The sequence below is a fragment of the Bombina bombina genome, chromosome 6 (assembly GCF_027579735.1).
Source record: "Bombina bombina isolate aBomBom1 chromosome 6, aBomBom1.pri, whole genome shotgun sequence".
NCBI lineage: Eukaryota > Metazoa > Chordata > Amphibia > Anura > Bombinatoridae > Bombina > Bombina bombina.
This window is the reverse complement of record NC_069504.1, coordinates 326,136,271-326,159,238: the sequence shown is the minus strand read 5'-3', so window position 1 is coordinate 326,159,238 and position 22,968 is coordinate 326,136,271. Positions and strand designations below refer to the sequence as shown.

Below are 22,968 nucleotides of genomic sequence, written 5' to 3'. Positions count from 1 at the left end.
ACCGGAAAGGAGTTTGAAATAAAAACACTATGTAACTGTAAAACTGAATATGTAGTTTATATGTTACAATGTAGCTGTAATTTGCAATATATTGGTAGGACCATCAGACCTTACAAGAAGAGGCTTTTAGAACATCTAACCCATATAATTGCAGGTGAAAAATCACATAACCTATCTCTGCATTTTAAGAATTTTCACAACAAAGATCCCAAATGTTTGAAGGGAACTATATATATATTTCTATGGATCTTCATGCTTATATATATGTTTTTTTAAGAATATTTTTAAATATATTTGTAGACAGGAATTTAATAGTCTTTTAGAAAAGGTTGATTTTTTGCTTTCAATTGTTTTTATTGTTTGTATTGAATGCTTACTACACATTAGATTAATTTTCCTTTATGTATAAAAGTCCAGTGTAAAAATTCAGTATGCACACAATGGTTTTTTAAAATATCCGTTTCTTATAATATATAGATATTTAAAACTTTCCTTATTTTAATTTATATTCAAACTCAGACAAAAATAGTATATAATATTTCCAGAAGTTATATAAATTTAATGTATCTTCAAACAATCCCCTGTATTAGTTAAGAGGCGAGTGCAGCCGCAAACTGCATTTTTAAGACTACATTCAGAGAATTAGTTAATTCCTAAGACGCTCTGATATAGGAGAGGGGTGTGTGGGCTGCAGCCAATAGAAGCGCAGAAACAAAACCGATGTAAGAGAGAGGTGTGTGGGCTGCAACCAATAGAAATGCAACTACTGCACCGCCCAATGATCACAATATGGGGTTTAAAAAGAGAAGAGCCGCTCATTAAAACAGAAGTCTCTGAAGAAGGAACAATTGTAAAATCCTTTGAAACGCGTTAGACAAAGACAAACTATATTTGTATACCGGAGGACCCGGTCTTTTGTTCCTGCTGCTGTGGACATTTGAGGCTGACGTCTGAGAGCAAAGTCCGACTTTTACAGAGAGTGATTATCACCTGTATGCACGGATTCCAAACAGCCTTTAAAACACCTCATACCCCTTTGAGGTTAAACATTATAAGCAGACATTTTAATAGTGTGTGTTTTTTTATGTGAATAAATTGTATCATATAATCTTAAACGTTATCACACTATTTGCAGCTTTTTTCTTTTCCATATATATTCCTGGGGAGATCTACCATACTCTAAGAAGAAGAAATTATACATTGGAGGAATAGAAGAAATAGGGACTCTTGTCAGTGATTTAAATACTTCACCACACCCTGCGAGGGAAGCCGTTTATGACAGGAGTACATCATTACAGTCAAATAATGATGTACTGGAGTCGCAGTGTTGAAGTCAAACTTTCAGCTTTATTATCCTTTAAAACAGTTGTACAGGAATGCTGCCCTTCAGATAACAACAACAAGCTTACGCATTTCAGCTGTATGCTGTAGTCATAGCTCGTGAATAACCTTCATTACTGTAGAGCTTAAAAAAGGTGTAAAAACATTTCATTGGCTGAACGACAGTAACAAGTTTAACTCATTCCTTACCAGTAACTTTGTTCAATACATGTAATTCCTATTACTATATATATAACCTGTATTGCATATAAACCTTACTTAAATAGAAATAACAATATCAAAGTATATACCTAATCTTGAAAAGTTATTGTGTGTGATATTGATTGTTACTTAAATAACTAAACAATAGTTATTGCAGCTTAAGCTGCTTTGTGCTAAATGCCTTGAAAGACAAAATAGGCTATGGTTACCTCTCACTTACAGACTTAACCCTGCTGTCCTGCATAACTTATATTGTAACTCCCTTACCAAATTGTGATTTCTTTTTATTTGTGTCTACCGTTAACTTGGATAATGTCATACTACTATAACATTGAATCCCTTGAATCATATTTAGATTAGAATAAACCATAGAGGCTAAATTAACCTCAACTACTCACCCTATACCCATAAAGAATCAGGGATAATGTGAGGGATAATACAATGCTATAAAGAAGATCAAATTATAATTATTTCTTTAAGTTTCTAACTTTAATAAGACAGTAGTGTATGTAATCTAAAATAAACCAGTAGCTGGGAAATTACTTTTTTATGTCCAGTGGTTAATTAGGTCATAAGAGGAATTCAATCCTTTGGGGTACCTTGTCCCCAATTTGAATATCCAGAACACCTCTTTTTATGCAAGTGCGGACACTCTGTCCCCCCCACTTGGCCCTGCATCCACTGTTTCAATTATGGTCCATTTGAAGTTAGCACTTTCTTTGTTATGGAACAACTTGAAATGCGGGACGAGAGGGGTAGTCAGAATGGCCGCCTTGATATCCAAAAGATGCTCTCTGATGCGCACCCGTGTCTCTCTTGTTGTCATACCTACATACTGTAGGTTAAATTCCACACAGCTTGCTAGGTATATTGAAAAAATGTTCCTACAATTCATGCATTTATTATGATTATAAATTTCATTTGTAACACTACTCATGAATCCCTCTCCTACCAAAAGATGCTCACATGCCTTACATGTGATGTTACTACACCTATATACCCCCTTAAACCTATGCCAGGAACTAGATTGTTCCCTTCGGATGTTCTTTAGTTGGGTGGGGGCCAGTAGGTTGCCCATGGTGACTCCTTTTCTAAAAGAATACTTGCAACCATGCTCTACCACACCAGCCAGCGCATTATTTCCTGCCAGCATTTTAAAGTGTTTACTTATTATCTGGCATATTTTATTGTATTGGGTGCTATAGTCCGTTACAAAGTACATATCTCTGCTTTTTGCAGATTTGGTTTCAGCTTTTTCCAGCAGTTTAGTTCTGTTAGTGGTAGTGACCTCCTGCCTTACTTTCTGTATCTCATACGGCTTATATCCTCTCACCTTTAGGCGTTCTTATAATCGATCCGCATGTTTTTCAAACTGTTCAGGACTGCTGCAATTGCGTTTAAGTCTGGTGAATTGGCCCTTTGCGACCGATCTAAACACCTGTTAAATCACCTTTTTTAAGCTCTACAGTAATGAAGGTTATTCACGAGCTATGACTACGACATACATCCGAAACGCGTAAGCTTGTTGTTGTTATCTGAAGGGCAGCATTCCTGTACAACTGTTTTAAAGGATAATATAGCTGAAAGTTTGACTTCAACACTGCGACTCCAGTACATCATTATTTGCCTGGATATTAGCCGAATTCCTGGAGCCAGCAGTCTTTACCCAGTGACAGAGTTCCAGCTAAAGGTTACTTACGAAGTGGATGAGTGAGGACCGCTGATTGGAACCGAAGCATCGGGGACTCCTTACCCCCCGCAAGTCTGCATCTACCGGTGACGTCAGACCTGTGAGCCGGGTGAGTCACGATGGCGGCGACTGATGGAGTAGCTTGTTGAGCGTGGAGACTCCAAGCGTGGTACATGGACCGGCGTGCGCCCAAAGTGAATATACTCACGGCTCTCCTAAGCACAGGCACCATCCCGGGTTTAAGCTGTGAAGAGGGGGGTAAGTACTTTTTGATCCTCATCTGCATGCTGACATAGATCAGAACTAATCTACACTGGTTGACCACGGAGGGGTTTGTTTAATTTCCCAGCATTGGGGAATGTTGTGTACATCATTACAGTGCCAACTTCTTACCTCATAGGATTGAGGTTGCATCTTGTAAGTCTGAATTTTAGCCACATCAGGGTTGTATTTGATTATTTGTATCAGCATAATAATGTCATTATAGGGGTCCTGCAACTTCTGTTAATATTTGCAGTTTGGTTTATGTATACTCACTTCTATAATAACAATAATTTTTCGTAGATAATTGTTACCACAGAACCAGCGCTATCTATTCCCCCCTTTGTGTCTTCTTCTCATTCATTTTTTACATTGGGCGAGTGCCTACTGGAATTTGTTTCCAGTTGTCATTCCCCTTAAAGGGATTGCTGCTCAGGGTTCTGATTATTATTCTGTGGAATTCCTTGTGACCTAGTCCCTTTTTTTTTTTTTCCAAGTCTCATTGTTTTTAGCGCCCGGTCTTCTTTCTTTCCGCTTTTTGTCCAATATATATATAGATATATATATATATATATATATATATATATATATATATATATGTATGTATATATACATATATACACACATACACACATACATACATACATACATACATACATACATACATACATACATACATACATATATATATATATATATATATATATATATATATATATATATATACATATTGTCTTGTTTCTGTTCTTTCCACCAATAAAAACAAAAAGTGGGAGTCATTAGCAGCCAATAAATTAGAAACAAAATCAGTTTAAACTGGGTTTTTTTTGTATGTAACATATTTAAAGGGACAGTAAACCTTAAAAATAATGTTATATAATTCTGCACATAGTGCAGAATTATATAACATTACATTAGCCAAACTTTTTAAATCATAATATTGCCTTTTTATTTTGAAAAAATATCGCTGTTTTACAGACCCGCTCTCTGTACTCTGCTGAGCGGGTCTGTTGTTTTTACTGAGCGCATCGGGCCAGCTGTATAGTCACAGCCCGGCCCAACCGCGCCATTAGACACAGTGCAGCTCGCTCCTGCTCTGTCTGACAGCGGGAGCGAGCTGCACTGTGTCTAATGGCGCGGTCGGGCCGGGCTGTGACTATACAGCTGGCCCGATGCGCTCAGTAAAAACAACAGACCCGCTCAGCAGAGTACAGAGAGCTGGTCTGTAAAACAGCAATATTTTTTCAAAATAAAAAGGCAATATTATGATTTAAAAAGTTTGGCTAATGTAATGTTATATAATTCTGCACTATGTGCAGAATTATATAACATTATTTTTAATGTTTACTGACCCTTTAAATAGCCTTATTACATATTAAAGTTTTTTTTTTTAGCATGTCCCTTTAAAAATTAATGCAACCAAGAAATTTATACAGACTGCGCAAATAGTGAGGGTATTCTTGCTTTTCGATTTAAGGGATTTTCCTCCAAAATCCACAATACTAAGTAAAACAAGAACGGAAAATTTGTAAAATCTAAAAGCGCCTAAGCGGCAAATACCCACAAAAAGGAAGAGAAGAAAATGGTAATATAAATAAAAGTTTTTTATTATATTATAAGAATATAGTTTAAAACATTAATCTGACCAAAATCCTTTTATGGCTATATCTTAAAAATAGTGCAAAATAGTAAAAATGGTAAGTGTTGGATTGTTTTCTATATTATATTATTCAATTGCTCTATTGCCCAAAATAATATCCGTGGTTGGCCAACCAATTATTAGTAATGTTACTGTTAGCAACGATGTTCAATAATATAAACTCATGGGTAAAATAACAATTTCTCTACTTGTGTCCAATTCTGAACTGCAGTTCCTATATCTAATGTATATCGGATACTATTACAGATTCTATATTCTACAGATATCTTAAAACAGAAGTAGAAGTAGTGACAAGGTTTTTTCAAATTTTGCCTCTTATATTTATATGCGTGATCTCAAAAGTTAAATGGAGATAATTGCGATAAAGTCCGTAATTTTCTGGTTCTGATACGAACAACTTTTTAGAAGATGGCAATCCTACAAGTGTAATTAGTTCATCATGTACCTTTTTAGAGTTTCTTTCACCTTGATCTTTCAATAGTGTTTCCTCCGTGTAAAAAGTTTCCTCAGCTGATCCTGAAGCCGTCCGTGTATCCCAGCGTCTTGACCGCTGTACTCCCCAGACTTTGCGCCTTCTCCGGATGAGGCGGTGATTGGTTCGCTGTTGGGGGAGTGCCTAGTTTAGGCAGTGTGATGACGGCTCTACAGCTGATCCTCACTTCTGATCCGTAGTGTAGACTTGGAGATTCGCAGCGCGTTTCCGCGTTTCCACTGAAATAAACTTCAGCCTTTGTCAAGCTTTAAAAATTAAACAATAATTTTCTTTCCCATGGCATGGAGAGTCCACAAATTCATTCCAATTACTAGTGGGATATTCAACTCCTGGCCAGCAGGAGGAGGCAAAGGACACCCCAGCAGAGCTGTTAAGTGTCACTTTCCTCACCCATATTCCCCAGTCATTCTTTGCCTCTATCATCGGGAGGATGTGCGTAGATGGTGTCTGAAGATATAATCCTTTAATGGGTACTTTTCCCTGCAAGCAAGGATTGGGGCTATGCTGTGTCCATGTAAATCTCTTTATTAAGATTAATGGAGGCTTTTAGCAGTTAGAAGGGGTGGGGTGGTCCTTGATTTATTTCCAACAACAATGCTACCCCTTTATAGTAAACTAGAGTTGGTTACTCTTTTTTTTTCTTTTTCTACAGGTCCCTGTCAATAGATATATATATATATATATATATATATAGCAATAAGAAACAAATTGCAGAGACTTTTTGCAGATCCAAAACTCGATTTATTTCAGTTTAAAAATAAAAATCCATGAATACATGATCAGAAATCGGCATGTCTCACAACTCCAACAAAACTTGTGAAAAAACTGCTGCTGACATGTTTCGCCGCTCACGGCGTAATCATAGCTACAGGTAAAATCCCTGCTCACCTATTTAAGGTGGCTGGGAAAATCCAATTGGTTAAAATTTAATTGGCAAGTTTAAGCTGGAATAAATACTTAACCCCATGTGAACTGTGAACACTTAGAGAGGAAATATCTTTATATTTATATTTCATTTCATTATATGGGTTTGTTTTTACTTTTGCAAACTGCTAAAGAAATTTAATTTTAAACCCTGATTAAATGCATATATATATATATATATATATAGGCAGATATTTTGGGGGCACTGCATCACTGTAGGAGGGCTTTTATGAGGCTGACAGAAAGAAAAAATGGACGTTATAACTTTAAGTTATAAGGTTGTTTGGGCTTTTTGATCTTTTCTAGTAAAGAAGGATTTCTTTACTTGGACAGGAATGGGAGACGTATATAATTTTTATACAGTTGTGAAGTGGATCCGATCGTTTCTGAACATATATCTGAAGGAAACGATATAGGAAGTTTAAAATCTCACATTTTTTACCTTGGTAGCGCAGTTTAATTTTAGTTGCAGTTATGTGACTGTTTTCACTGCTCTTACGCTATCCAGCTTCTCTGTCACACCGGAGTTTGCAGTGGTGTGTGTGATAATACACTGTCATCTGCTTTTGCTAGAAGACTGTTCTCGGATTGGAAATCCTTTAGTGGGACTTTTTCTGCTGGCCCAAGGAGTGGTGATTTTTTTGACATTTAGTATTTGTTTTTATTGTTTCTTGTGGGGTCCAATTTCCTTTTTGTTATGGACACTAGTGAAAATTTAAACGTCATTTGACAAATGTTTGTTTTGCTTGGAGACTCAAGTTGTTCCCCCAGTGTAGTTTTGCTCCTCTTGTTTAAATAAAACTGTTATTTAAAGATGAGATTTCTCTCTGAGCCTTGTCTCTCAGGATAATGTTGTCTTAACAATACCTTAGCTTTCCCCTCAAACGTCCCAAGCTTTAACAGTTTACCATGCAGTGCACTGCGGTTCCTCTCAACAACCTCTTGGGGGTGCTTATTTACCAGGGGATTTTGCTGCGCAGATAACTTCTGCGGTTTCTGCGGCATTATCAGCTTTTCCTGTTGCTGGTAAGAGGGAAATCTAAAAATATTTTTCTTAGCAAGTGTTCTGACTCTGCTAAGGCTGCATTAGTCTCTCTGTTATCTGATGATGATTATACCTCAGTGGCCTCTGAGGGTGAGATTTCTGACTCTGAGACTGTAGTGGCTAATACTGCAGATTCAGAGGAGGTTAATTTTAGATTTAAGCTGGAATACCTTCAGTTCCTTTTGAAGGAGGTCCTTGCTATTCTGGAAGACTCCGACTCTACTGTTGTTGAGACCCCAAAGAACTCTAATAAACATAACAGAGTGTTTGATGTCATTCCTTCATCTGTAGAAGTTTTTCCAGTTCCAGACCATATATGTCTGAGATTATAGCACAGTAATGGAAAAAGCCAGGGATTTCTTTTTCCCCATCTTCAAGAAAATGTTTCCTAATGCTGACTCTGTCCATGACTTGTGGCGCACTGTATCCAAGGTAGAGGGAGCTATCTCTACTTTAGCCAAGAGAACTACTATCCCTATTGAGGATAGCTCTTTTTTTCAAGGATCCCATGGAAATGAAGCTGGAGGCTTACTTAAGAAAAATGTACATTCATCAGGGATTACAATGGCAACCAGTTGCAAGTATTGCTATGGTTGCAGGTACAGCATCTTATTGGTGTGATGCCTTGTCTGACCTGATTTCAAAAGAGACAACTATAGAGGTGATCCAGGATAGGATCAAGGCTCTTAAGCTGGCTAATACTTTTATCTGTGATGCCAGCATGCAAGTGGTTAGACTGGGAGCCAAGATTTATAGTCTTGCAGTTCTAGCTTGCAGAGCTCTGTGGTTAAAATCTTGGTCTGCTGACTTTATTTGGTCTTGGTCTGGCTGAGATCATTTCTGAAATTACTGGTGGGGGGCAGGCTTTCCTTTTTTTGGCAGTCTTTGATCCGTGATTTCCCAGATCCTTGGGCTATGGAAATAGTATCCCAGGGTTACAGAATAGGATTCAAGTCTTGCCCCCCAGGGGCAGATTTATTATGTCAAGGTTATCTGCAAACCAGGTAAAGAGAGAGGCCTTCTTAAACTGCATAAAGGACCTATCTTCCCTGGGAGTGATTGTTCCAGTTCCTGTAGAGAAACAGGGTCAAGGATTCTATTCAAATCTATTTGTGGTTCCCAAAAATTTCCGTCCCATCCTAGACCTAAATTCTCTCAACAAATTCCTCAAGGTTCCATCCTTCAAAATGGAAACTATTAATTCCATTCTTCCCTTGGTCCAGGAGGGTCAGTTCATGACTACCATAGATCTGAAGGACGTGTATCTTCATGTTCCCATTCACAGCAGACATCAACAGTTTCTGAGGTTTGCATTTCTGGACAAACCTTTCCAGTTTATTGCCCTTCCTTTTCGCCTTGCTATGGCTCCTTAAATCTTTACAAAGTTTCTAGGGGCTCCTTCGGTGGTGGTCAGATCTCAGGGAATAGTGGTGGTGCCTTACCTGGACAATATCTTGGTTCAAGTGCCATCTTTTCAGCTAGCAAGATCTCATACAGAGATGTTGTTCCCTATTCTATGTTCCCAGGGTGTGTTTCTTGGGAACAATTATAGATTCTCTATCCATGAAGATCTTTCTGACAGATGTCAGAAAATCCAAACTTCTTATCTTTCTCTTCAGTCCTCTGTCTGTCCATCAGTGGCTCAATGTAAGGAAGTAATTGGTCTGATGGTTGCTTCCATGGACATAATTCCTTTTGCTCGGTTCCAACTGAGACCTCTACAGCTGTGGATGCTCAGTCAATGGAACGGAGACAACTCAGATCTCTTGCCATGGATAGCTCTGGATCCCCTAACAAGAGACTCTCTTTCGTGGTGGATTTTGCAGGACCATCTGTCTCAGGGTACATGCTTCCTGAGACATTACTGGGGGATCGTGACACCGGACGCCAGCCTGTTAGGCTGGGGATCCGTGTGGGGCTCCTTAAAAGCTATGGGTCTTTAGACTCGAGAGGAATCTTCTCTTCCAATAAACATCCTAGAGTTGAGAGAACTTGTCAATGCCTTAACAGCTTGGCCTCAACTAGCTTTGCTCCAGTTTATCAGATTCCAATTGGACATCACCTTGGTGGCATACATCAACCACCAGGGAGGAACTCTGAGTTTGTTAGCAATGAAGAAAGTGACCCACAGTCTCCAGTGGGCTGAATCTCACGATTGTATCCAATCTGCCATCCCCATTCCAGGGGTTGACAACTGGGAAGTGGATTTTCTGAGCAGGCAGACTTTTCATCCCGGGGAGTGGGCTCTCCATCTGGAGGTATTCTCAATGATAACCCTCAGGTTGGGAGTTCCAGAGTTGGATCTAATGGCATTGCGTCAAAATGCCAATATTCCAAAGTATGGTTCAAGATTAAGAGATCCACAAGGTGCTCTGATAGACGCTCTGGTGGTACCTTGGAACTTTGGTCTAGCTTACCCGTTTCCTCCGTTTGCTCTCCTTCGACAAGTCATTGCTCACAGGAGAGAGCATCTGTGATTCTCATAGCTCCTGTCTGACCTCACAGGATCTGATTCATGGATCTGCTGAAGATGTAATCTCTTCCACCTTGGAGGTTACTTCTGAGGATGCATTCTGTAGATATTAAGTTGTTATCTTGGAAGGTTTTGTTTCTTTTTGCTACGTCTTCTGCTCAGTGCTCACAGAGTTTCCGAGCTTTCGGCTCTGCAGTGTGATTTCTCCTTACCTTATTTTTAATATGGATAAGGCAGTCCTAAGCTGGGATTTCTTTAGAAGGATCGGAAATATCAATCAGGAAATTGTTGTACCTTCTTCTCAGAAGTCTTTTGCATAACCTGGAAATTGTGCATGCTCTAAAATTTTACCTTCAAGCAACTAACATTTTTTGGCAATCTGTCCTGTTCATTGTTTTCTCTGGTAAGCGTAAGGGTCAGAAGGCTACTTCTACTACTCTTTCTCTCTCTAATTGAGAAGTGTTATCAGGTTAAATTATGAGACAGCTGGACAACAACCTCCTGAGAGATTACGGCTCATTCCACTAGAGCGGTCTCTTCCTCCTGGGCTTTCAAAAATGACGCTTCTGTGGAGCAAATCTGCAAGGCGGCCACATGGTAATCATTGCATACCTTTTCCAAATTCTACAAATTTGATACTTTTGCCTTGGCTGAGGCTTCCTTTCTGAGAAAAGTTCTTTAAGCGGTGGTGCCTTGTGTTTAGGTCCGCCTGTCTTGTTTTCCCTCCCTTTCTTTCTGTGTTCTCTAGCTTGGGTATTGGTTCCCACTACTAATTAGAATGCAATCGTGGACTCTCCATGCCATAGGAAAGAAAACAAAAATGTATGCTTACCTGATAAATTTCTTTCTTTCCTGGCATAAAGCGTCCACGACCCACCCTTAATTAAATTTAAGATGGCAGTTTTTAGTACGACTCTAAGGCACCTCTATACCTTTGTGTTATCTTTTTTCCCATTTTCCTTCAACCGAAAAGACCGGGGATTAGGGGTAAGGGAAGTGACACTTAACAGCTCTGCTGGGGTGTTATTTTCCGCCTCCTGTTGGCCAGGAGTTGAATATCCCACTAGTAATTGGAATGAAATCATGGACTCTCCAAGTCTCCATGCCGGGAAAGAAAGAAATTTATCAGGTAAGTATACATTTTGTTATTTCATTACTGTAAAACAGTTATGTAGTGTGCTTTCTTTAATTCAATTGCCCACTTTTCTTGTTATTTTCAGTGAAAGCTGTGTTTTTTTTTTCATTGCTCCAAATAGATTAGAATGATTGCACAGATATCTGAACCTTAATCCTGAAATATCTTACATAGTGATCACTTGTTCAATGCAGGAACCCATTTTCTTGTTTATATAACAGCTAATGAAATGACATTAACATATAAGGTTTTCAAAGAGTATGATTCTGGACGTATTTAAAATACAAAACCCAGCAAATGTTATGGACAAATTTAATTGCTTATGTTATGTAGACCTAAGCAGTGCTATGCTTATTTGCTTATATATACTATGTCAGTATAAAAAATAACTTTATCACTTTAAACGAGTTATTACTCAACATATTTCTTCTTTATCTCTAATGCATCTGTAAGGAAGAAAAAGGTAAATGTTGTATACAAGGGTTTTTCTTTATTTAAAACTAAGATCAACTCAACAGGGTAACTGTTCTTTGAGAACGCTCTGCCCTGCTCCATCAGACTATCTCCCACCTTGCCTAGGTTCATGGGCTCTTTGAAAATCGACTTATTTAGAAAGGCTCAGAAACTTCATGTTCATCCTGATGCTTACATATTGTTTGACTTAATTATGGATGCTTTGTGTACTTTGTAGAATATGTATGAAAATACCTCTATGTAAATGTATCTCTTCTCTGTAATCTGTTTGTCATTAGATTAAATGGTCATGAACAAACACTACTATTATTTAAAATCATGACATTATTTCATTAGGATTTCCAGTCATTCATAGTAAGTATAATTGGGGACTTCCAACACTTGGGTATTGACTGGTTTGCTGAATTAAGGAGGATTTGGAAGAGGTGTTCCATAGTTTTGCATGAAAATGTAGGTGTCAAATTTCATAATGCAATTTCTGATGAAAGTTTTATATGTGTATGTAATATTAAATTGATGGAGGTTTGCACTTGATCCTAAAAAGGACTTAATTTATCATCGCCCTACCAAATGTGTAGGAGATCACCCTATCCAGCATTTGTCATTTGCTGTAGAGAAGATATACTTGATTTTTGTTGGGGTGAGATACCAATGCATTATAATTTTTATATTAGTTTCTAAGGCTTTAACTCATTGTGCAGATTTAGCCAATGTTTTAAACCTTTCTGTCCAAAGTTTTTGGGGGCTTTATATTCTAGCTCTCCCAGCTTTTGACATAAACCAGGATAGGAGGTTCCTAACAGTCCAGCACTATCTTATTTAAATTTAAATAATCTTTTTGGTTGGTTTATCAGCTATATATATCGTTATATAAAGTGTTTGTTTTGATAGCCTAGGTGGTCTATGACGCAAAATATAATCACTAATTATTCTTTGTAATAAGTGAATGTCATGAGAGATTCCTGTTATAGGTAATGTTTGTAAAAGTATTTAGGCAACAACATAATTGCATAAACTGCATGAATCCTACCAAGTCATGTAAGATTCTTTTGGGAGCCAGGTAGATGTTAGTTGCCAAAATCAGCCACCAGTTTACCATGGTTATATTTTATGTAACAAATCAGGATTAGGAGTAAAATGAAGACCTGGATATTTTAAGGAAGTTGTTTTGATGTTTAAAAGGACATCTTTGAATTTAATCGCTAATGACTTTAGGGGATAGATTGAGTGGCATCAATTTAGATTTATTGAGATTGATCAGAAAATTTGATATTTGTCCATAAGATTTCAAGTCTTCCAGTACCACAGAGAGAGAATCTATCAGATTAGTGAACATCATTAGGATGTCATCTGCCAACATTGCTAATTTATAGGATTGTTCTTTAACTTATATACCTTGAATGTTTGAATTGTGGCACAATTTAATGGCTAGAGGTTCTAAGGACACAATTAATAGAAGAGGAGAGAGTGGGCACCCCTGGTGGCTCCCACTTTGATCTGAAAATGTTCTGAGAGTCAACCATTGACTCTAATTTGCACTGAGGGATTATAATAAAGAGCTAATATTTGTTGTATAAATTTAAGCGGTAAACCAAAATGGATTAAAGTGGACCACAAAAAGGACCAGTAAGGCAATCAAACACCTTTTCTGCATCAGTGGACAAATAAATAGATGGCGTCTTGATAGAAGTGGCAAATTCTAAAAGGCCCAAAACTTTTATTGGATTATCCTTAACCTCTCTCTGCGGCACAAACCCGACACAAACCCCACCTGACCATAATGTATAATATGAGACAAAATAGGGTTTAATCTAGCTGCAAGTATTTTAGCAAATAGCTTCAGGTCTACGTTCAATAAGGATATCGGCCTAAAATTAGCGTGTTGGGTTATTTACTAGGTTTGGATAATACTAAAATATGTGCTTGAAGCATTGTGTCTGGGAATCAAATTTGCTCTACGATATGGTTATAAAGAGAAGTGGTGTAGGGAATAAGAAATTTCCAAAAATGTTTTTTATAAAAAATATCCCGGAAAATCCATCTGCATCTTGAGCTTGGTTAGGCTTTAGGTTATTTATGGCCTCTCGGACTTCATTATCTTGGATAGCTTGGTCTAAAATGTTTTTAAGTTCAGTATGGATACTGGGTACAGGAAAATAATGTAAATACTTTTTGCATAGCGCTATGTGTATCTCCTCATTTCTTTTTGGGAATAGGTTATATAGTCTGTGGTAAAACTTTTTACATGCTTCTGCAATACTTATTGTATCCTCTATGGGAGGGCCTCTGTTGTTAATGAGGGAATGTACATATGTTTGTTTTTTTAGAGTTTTTGCCCACAGTTAGCAAAATTTCTATAGCGAGGGTAATAAATCTGGCAAAGTAAATAAGTGTTGTTGTTGTGCTTTAATATGTGCTTATTCATTTTGGATCTATTATCAGTTAATTGTAAAGGAATGATTAAATGATTAGCTCAGCAACCACTGCCCATCCACTGCTGGGCTAACCATTTAAAAGAAAAAAAAATGAAATAAATTACAATATGTGAAACTGGACCTAAGCAGTACTTAATAAGTAAATAAATATATAAATTCCTCCACTATGGATTAATTTAATATATTTATTTAATAATTAATTAACTGTTGGTTTTTAATTTATATATATATTCTACAGTATATATTTTTTTAAGTACATAAAATGTAATGTGATGCATGACATAGTAAAAATCAGTGGCGGACCTAATGTCTACAGGGCACCAGTTTTGGGATATTCACTACATATTGTTTAGACCAGTGATTTTTAACCTTTTTTTTGCCGTGGCACACTTTTTTACATTAAAAAATCCTGTGGCACACCACCATCCCAAAATTTTAAAAAAAATCACACATTGTAGCCTAATACAGCATATATATATACACATACACACAAACACACACATACTGTATGCATTGTGCTGTTATGCCATGCCTCCTACAAACTACCCCTGCACTGGGAGTAAAAAAACAAGCAAAGTTTAAAAAATGTCACACTGTTGTCAGTCTGCTGTGGCACACCTGAGGATCTCTCACGGCACACTAGTGTGCCACGGCACACTGGTTGAAAAACACTGGTTTAGACAGCCACTGTACAGCAAAATTACCACTTTCATGAATACCAATGAAATGCCCTAACATAACAAACTCCCCTAACACATATACACACACTCTCCAGAGCATACATATATACATGTACACACACACACACACACACTCTCCAGAGCATACACATCTATACACAAACGCACACTCTCCAGAACATACACATGTACACACACACTCTCCAGAGCATACACACACACACTCTCCAGAGCATACACATATACATGTACACACAAACACACACTCTTTAGAGCATACACATATACATGTACACACAAACACACACTCTTTAGAGCATACACATAAACATGTACACACACTCTTCAGAGTATACACAGAAACACACTCTCCAGAGTATACACACAAACACACACTCTCCAAAGCATACACATATAGATGTACACACACTACAGAGCATATACATGTACACACAAACACATACTCTCCAGAGCATATACATGTACACACAAACACACACTACAGAAGATATACATGTACACACAAACACTTTCCAGAGCATACAAATATACATGTACACACAAACACACTACAGAGCATACACGTATACATGTACACACAAACACACATTACAGAGTATACACAAATTTATGTACACACTCTATATAATAATTTACCTATACAAATACTGCATACACACACATTCCCTCTTACACACACATACTTTACAGCATACATAATAATATAACCACACTTGGCATAACAAACAGCACACGTTAAATAAATGACGACTAAATGGCATCTCACAGAATTCATTTAGATGGGGTGTTTTTTATTTCCAATGAAAGTAGAAAAGGCTCTAGTAATCTGTACTGGGGCCCATATTAAAAATACAAAGTATGTGTGCACTGTGCGATATACTGAGGTGTGTCTGACCTGTGCGGGAGAATCCTGACATTTGGGGAGAATAAGATCAGCTATGGATCATCTAATCAATCAAGCTGATGCTTTTGAATGTTATTCTGGTGTGAGGTTAGTTGGTTTAAAGAGATTTAGGACTGGTTAAAGAGATTTAGGGCAACCAACATGAGCAAAGCAAGGTAGATGCTGAGGAGGAAGCATGGAGGTGCAGACAAATATAAGTTTACTGACTGGAACAGCAGAACTTCTATGGGAAGCTGTAAAATCTGAGACAGAGAGAAAAAAATCTGTAAAAATAAACCTTACCTTAATGTGTGAAGTATCAGCATGACATTATACATCAGCCACAGCAGCACATCTCACTTCTCTGCTAGGTAGAAGTTCCCTCTCACCCTGCACTAGACAATGCTGCATGGGTGAGGGGCGTATGTGCACTCACTTATTCTTCCCACTGACACCTTTCTACAAAGCACTGTTTCCCTAACAAACTTCAGTTAGTTGATTTGAGGGCCACAGCAGAAAGAGCAGGGCTAAGGGGACCAGCTGACTGGATGCTGTCTGTCCAAGGCTGCAGGGATACAGTGTGAGATGAGTCACAAAGCTTCAAGACTGAAGAGAGCAGTGTCTGCAGCTGCACATATGTTAAAATCCTCACGTGCCTGCTGCTCCAGATTTCTGCTGCATGCCTTACCCTGAACAATCCCCACCACCAGAGCAGTTACCTGGTAACAGTGGTAAAGCCAGCAGGACCTTTTCTAATGCAGTGGGATTGGCTGGATGCTGAGTTAGGACTTAGCAATCAGTGCTGCACAGTGCACAACTAAAACAGCACATGGCACTAGCTTGGCATGTCAGATGACAGCTTCTCACAAATAAATGTAAGCAGATAACTTTTGACTGTGACAGTATTAGGCTGACTGTGTGTGCCTCCCCATGTCACATGACATCAGCAGTTTGGCATGAGCCAAAACAAAAAAAGTTTTTTTTACATTTAAAAAAAAAAAAACTCTTGGGCCCCACAACAAAGACTGGGCCCTGGGCAGCTGCCCCTTTTGCCCTGTCTTAAAGACGGCCCTGGAAAGAATAGTTTATCATTTGGGTTTATTTTATGCTTGTGGTCTTATTCCATGATCTTCTGGGCTAGGAAGCATATTCAATTCTATCCTTTAGTTTTATAAGTTCACCTCTCATGTAGGTTTTATGGGTCTCCCATAGGATATCCGCATTCACTTCTTGGTTGTTATTGGTAGAAAAGAAAATATCAAAATGCTTTTCAAGATGTTGTAAATGTTTTTGGAATAGAAGAATCAATTCATCCAGTCTTTAGTTAAAGGTTTTTAATGGTGAAGAAGGCCAGCGAATATCACAAATGGCCATAGAATGATCAAGTTGTATGTTTGATACTAAGATTAGTTGCATAAGAAAGAGCAAGGTGGTCCACTTATATGTAGTCTAACCTAAAGTAGCTTTTTTGTGTGTGGGAAAATAAAGTTAAATCCTTTTAAATACCTCCATATGTCATGCAATGCTAAAAGTTTGAGGTTTTTGCCAAATAGATGTTAGGACGCTTTGAGGAATCATTGAGGAGGAGCAAGAACCATCTATTAAAGGGTTCAATGGGGCGTTGAGATCCCTTGCTACAAGTAAGGGGCCTTTAATCCATGGAAGTAATGTATAAAAATATCTTGACCTTTCTTAGGAGCATAAAAATTAACAATGGACATAGGTTTTCTAAAGATAAGTCCTGATATACTTAAATATTTCCCTTCCTTGTTTTTGTCATCTTGTATTAGTGTAAAAGGAAGGGATTTATTAATGAGGATGTTAACACCATTTGTTTATATTTTTGATGGGTTGGTGCTTTGATAATGCTGAGTGTAAAAGGATGAAAAATTATTTGGGATACTTTTATTTAAAGTGTGTCTCCTGAAGGAGGACTAGATCACCCTGCGCCTATATATATATATATATATATATATATATATATATATATATATATATATATCTATCTTGTAATGCCATTCTTCTTTTATTGTGACAGTTAAAGCCCTTTACATTTTGAGAAACAAAAGTTATCATTCTTTGCCAAATTATTAATAAAATGTAATGTAAGTTTGCATAGCAGTGAGGACCGTATCTGGTGACCCAGATTAACTGCACCAATGTTGGTAATTTGATGTAACTTAAAACTTTAAAAACATAACTAACAAAACTGCACTGAAAAATTGTTAGGAAATTGAGAATAACTGAGGATAAACAAAATCCTCACAATGTAAATACCATATTGTAAACAATACGCATCTGTCAAATAACAGGAGCTATAAAAGTGTTGGTTGAGATATAAGAAAATGTATGAGAACATTGCAATTTTCCACCTAATTAAAGGAATGGAAAAAGGATACACATCCTGAGGTGTTAAAGTCCAGTTGTCGGACCAGACAGTATTTTGGCAGCTTTTCTAAAGAGTTTTTTTTGTCTGGATATTTTGCCATTCAGATCTTTGTGGTAAGGGTGTCAGATCCTGTTGAGTGTTTATGGGATCAGAGGTCAGCTGATTGTCCATTGATGCAGGCTCAGGAATATCCAGTATCTTACAAGTTTCAGGAATGTCAGCCGGTGACTTTAATATGATCAGTTTCCATCACCAGATGACCATCAGATGAAATGGGAAGTTCCATCTTTAGGAAATATTGTGTTTTCTTAAAATTGCAGTAAGTGGATTCATTTCTTTTCTTTTCTGTACATTTCTAATTGTTAGGTCAGCGAATATCTGCAAGTCCACATTATCATATTTGATAGGTTGCTTCTGTCTCGCTTGTTTTATTATTTTTAACTCTTAATGATATCTCGGTGGCTGGATTTCTAAATATTTAGAACAATGTCAGATGTATCATTATCTTGAAGGTATTTAAACAGTCCCTGTAAGTACTGTTCCAGATGAGGTGTTATGTTTTCAGGTATGCCCCTGATTCTGATATTATGCCGCCAACTTCGGTTTTCAACATCATCAAGCTTGTTTTCCAATTCTTGAATAGTTTCATCTTGTTGGAGAACTCAAGAATAAACATCAGTAATGGCAGTAGTTTGAATGTCCTGATTGTTCTCTAATTTTTCAATTTTATGCCTCATGTCTGCGATTTCTTTATTCATTTCTGACATTTTGTCCCTTATACATTTGTTTTACCTGTGTAATTAACGATGAAAAATCTTTTCTTTCATGTAATTGGCAAGAGTCCATGAGCTAGTGACGTATCGGATATACAATCCTACCAGGAGGGGCAAAGTTTCCCAAACCTCAAAATGCCTATAAATACACCCCTCACCACACCCACAATTCAGTTTTACAAACTTTGCCTCCCTATGGAGGTAGTGAAGTAAGTTTGTGCTTAATTTTCTTCTGTGATATGCGCTTCTCAGCTTTTTGAAGCCCGATTCCTCTCAGAGTACAGTGAATGTCAGAGGGGTGTGAAGGGAATATCACCTACTGAATTCTATGGTTATCGCAGGAAATCTTTTCATAGGTTCTCTGTTATTGGTCGTAGAGATTCAGTTCCTACCTCCATTTTTCAGATTGACGATATACTCTCATATTCCATTACCTCTACTGATAACTGTTTCGGTACTGGTTTGGCTATCTGCTATATGTGGATGGGTGTCTTTCAGTAAGTATGTTTTCATTACTTAAGACACTCTCAGCTATGGTTTGGCTTTTTATTAATATAAAGTTCTAAATATATGTATTGTACTTATATTTGCCATGAGTCAGGTTTATGTATATTTCTTTTGCAGACTATCAGTTTCATATTTTGGAAAAAACATATTCAGGAAAATATTTTTCTTACCTGGGGTATAGTCTTTTTTTCAAATTGACTGCTTTTTCATTAAATTTTCATGGGCAAAATTAGGCTTGCGAGGACGCAAAATGCTGATGTTTACTGCATCATTTTTGGCATTAGATTTATTTTGTCGCGAAGGTACGTCCGGTGACATAAATTCGTAATTTCCAGCGTGTTACTTGATGCCGAGTTTCCATTAACAAGGTTGCGTCTGCAATGATGCGAGTGTGTAATTTCCGGATGTTGTTAGCGCCAAAAAAAAATAATTTTGCATTGTGCGTCATACTTGGCGCTAAATAATTTCATTATTTAAAACCCCATTTCCTATATGCCTCTTTTTATGTTCAGAGGGCTATGCTGTTTGCATTTTTTTCCCATTCCAGAAACTGCCATATAAGGAAATTGATAATGCTGCTTTATATATTGTCTTTTCTCTTACATTTCCAAGAAGTCTCAATCTGATCCTGTCTCAGAAACCACTGTTGGAACCCTGCTGCCTGATAACAGTTCTACCAAAGCTAAGTGTATCTGTTGTAAATTTGTGGAGATTACATCTCCAGCTGTGGTATGTAATAGTTGTCATGATAAGCTTTTACATGCAGAGAATGTATTCATCAGTACTAGTACAATGCCTGTTGTTCCTTCAACATCTAATGTACATGATATCCCTGTGAATATAAAAGATTTTATTGCTGATGAGATTCAGAAGGCTTTGTCTGCTATTCCGCCTTCTAATAAATGTAAAAGGTCTTTTAAAACTTTTAATAAAGTTGATGAAATTTCAAATGATCGACAACATACAGAATTATCCTCCTCTGATGAGGATCTATCTGATTCAGAAGATCCTACCTTAGATATTGACACTGACAAATCTACTTATCTATTTAAAATGGAGTATATTTGTTCCTTGTTAAGAGGTGTTGATTACTTTGGATATTGAGGAAACTAGTTCTCTTGATACTAAAACTAGTAAACGTTTAAATTCTGTTTATAAACCTCCTGTGGTTACTCCAGAGGTTTTTCCAGTTCCTGGTGCTATTTCTGATAGGATTTCTAAGAAATAAAATAGGCCTGGTACTACTTTTATCCCTTCTTCAAAGTTTAAAAAAACTGTATCCTTTGCCAGCAGTTAGATTGGAGTTTTGGGAAAAGATCCCCAAAGTTGATGGGTCTATTTCTACTCTTGCTAAATGTACTACTATTCCTATTAAAGATAGTACTTCCTTTAAGGACCCTTTAGATAGGAAACTTGAATCTTATCTAAGGAAAGCTTATTTATATTCTGGCTATCTTCTCAGGCCTGCCATTTCTATGGCTGATGTTGCAGCTGCATCAACCTTTTGGTTGGAAAGTTTGGCGCAACAGGAAATGGATCCTGATTTGTCTAGCATTGTTCGCTTGCTTCAACATGCTAATTATTTTATCTGTGATGCCATTTTTTATATCATCAAAATTGATGTTAGATCTATGTCTTTAGCTATGTTAGCTAGAAGAGCTTTGTGGCTCAAATATTGGAATGCTGACATGGTATCTAAGTCTAGATTACTATCTCTTTCTTTCTAAGGTAATAATTTATTTGGTTCTCAGTTGGATTCGATTATTTCAACTGTCACTGGGGGGAAGGGAGTTTTTTTTGCCTCAGGATAAAAGACCTAAGGGTAAATCTAAAGCTTCTAACCGTTTTCGTTCCTTTCGACAAAATAAGGAACAGAAACCCAATTCTTCCCCCAAAGAATCTGGTTCCAATTGGAAACCTTCTTCAAGTTGGAATACATCCAAGCTGTTTAAGAAACAAAAGCCAGCCTCCAAGTCTGCATGAAGGTGTGGCCCTCATCTCAGCTCAGCTGGTGGGGGGTAGATTAAGATTTTTCCAAAGCATTTGGGCAGATTCTGTCCAAAATCAATGGATTCAGAGTATTGTCTCTCAAGGGTATCGAAAAAAAAGGGAAATGTTGTGAATTCTCTACTCCAACGTCCCCCTCCCCCTGTCCCCCTCATGCTATACAAAGGGTTGTTAGTACCAAGATATAGGGAATATATTGCGTAAAATTAGGCCTTCAAAATATACAGATCTCTGAAATGCTTTGGTAAGTATGTATTGTGTAGGGAGCGGATAAGTCTGTATTACTTTCAGCCATTTGATAAAGAATCGTTGTATTTGCATCTCACTTGTACTGGAAACATTATATTGCTCAAACATAATCTGTGCTTTGACCACTTGGAGAAATAGACTAAAAGGAGGGGTTTTATTATTTTTCCAATTTTTCAGTATTAGATTCCTAACTATTAAGATAATGGTATTACTTAGATTATGGGATACTGAGGCTGATACCATAAAAAAAATTTTTTTTAAATCAAATGAGAAGGGCTCCTGTATATTCTTATTTAACCAATAATTTACTTTGCGCCAAAGCTGATTTTATTTTTGGGCAGTACCAGAAACAGTGAAATAAATTTGCTAGAGGAGATTTACATTTATAGCACTGTCCTTGCTGTTCTGATGACCAGCGAGCATGTCTTTTGGGTGAAATGTATGCGTTATTGAGACGTTTTAAGTGAGATTCCTTCCAGGAGAAGGGAAGGGGCGCGTCATTCACCCATTTAATGCTTTTATTAATTATTTCATCATTAATTTCGTCGAAATGTCTAGCCCAGTGTGCTGAACATTGTTCCATGATTAGCTGGCCTTGTTTTGCGAGCAATATTTTGTACAATAGCGATATTGAGTGCTTCCCCTGACTATATGAGTTAATATAGTCTCCGACCCTATCATATTTCCCTGGCCATGGCCCCATCTGCAGCTTTTCCTGTATAAAATGGCGGATCTGTAAATATGCATAAAAGGATTTGTTCGAAAGATTATACTGTATGGCGATATTCTCGAATGTGCGTACCCCAAATCCATCGTCTAGTAATTGTACTATCGAGGTTAGGCCCTTACTAGCCCAGCCATCATATATTGTGTATTGAAATCCTGGCTGAAACTCTGGATTACCTCTAATAGGAAGGAAGCTAGATACAAGGAAATTAATCTTTAACCATGAACAGAGTTGCTGCCATGCTTTAACAGTATTAGAAATACTGGCTAATGTTTTAATTTTTTCAGGGTGTCGTCTATGGGGGCAATGTAAGGCCGCTATAAGGGAGAATGGCTTAATAAGCTCCTCCTCCGCTTTACTATTTGTTAAATAGTCGGCAGAGAGTAGCCAGTCTACTCCAAATCGTGCCAATATGGCTATATTATAAGTCTTAATATCCGGGAATGCAAGGCCTCCAAATTCCTTAGCTTGAGAGAGCTTTCTAATAGAGAGCATATGTCTACCTTTGTTCCAAATAAGATCCGCACACGCGCTATTGAAGAACTTAATATCTTTATCCAGAATAAATAGCAGCAAGTTGTTCATTATATACAATAGCTG

At 37.4% G+C, this 22,968-nt stretch overlaps 1 protein-coding gene across 1 annotated transcript in view; it reads left to right on the top strand.

Annotated features, from left to right (window-relative positions):
* Window positions 1–22,968, top strand: part of LOC128664413 (dynein axonemal heavy chain 3-like) — a 2,586,207-nt gene that overhangs the window by 124,373 nt on the left and 2,438,866 nt on the right. The window contains exon 3 of the mRNA XM_053719244.1: window positions 19,156–19,167. Coding sequence (XP_053575219.1) covers window positions 19,156–19,167 — 12 coding nt within the window. The remainder of the gene's footprint in view (window positions 1–19,155; window positions 19,168–22,968) is intronic.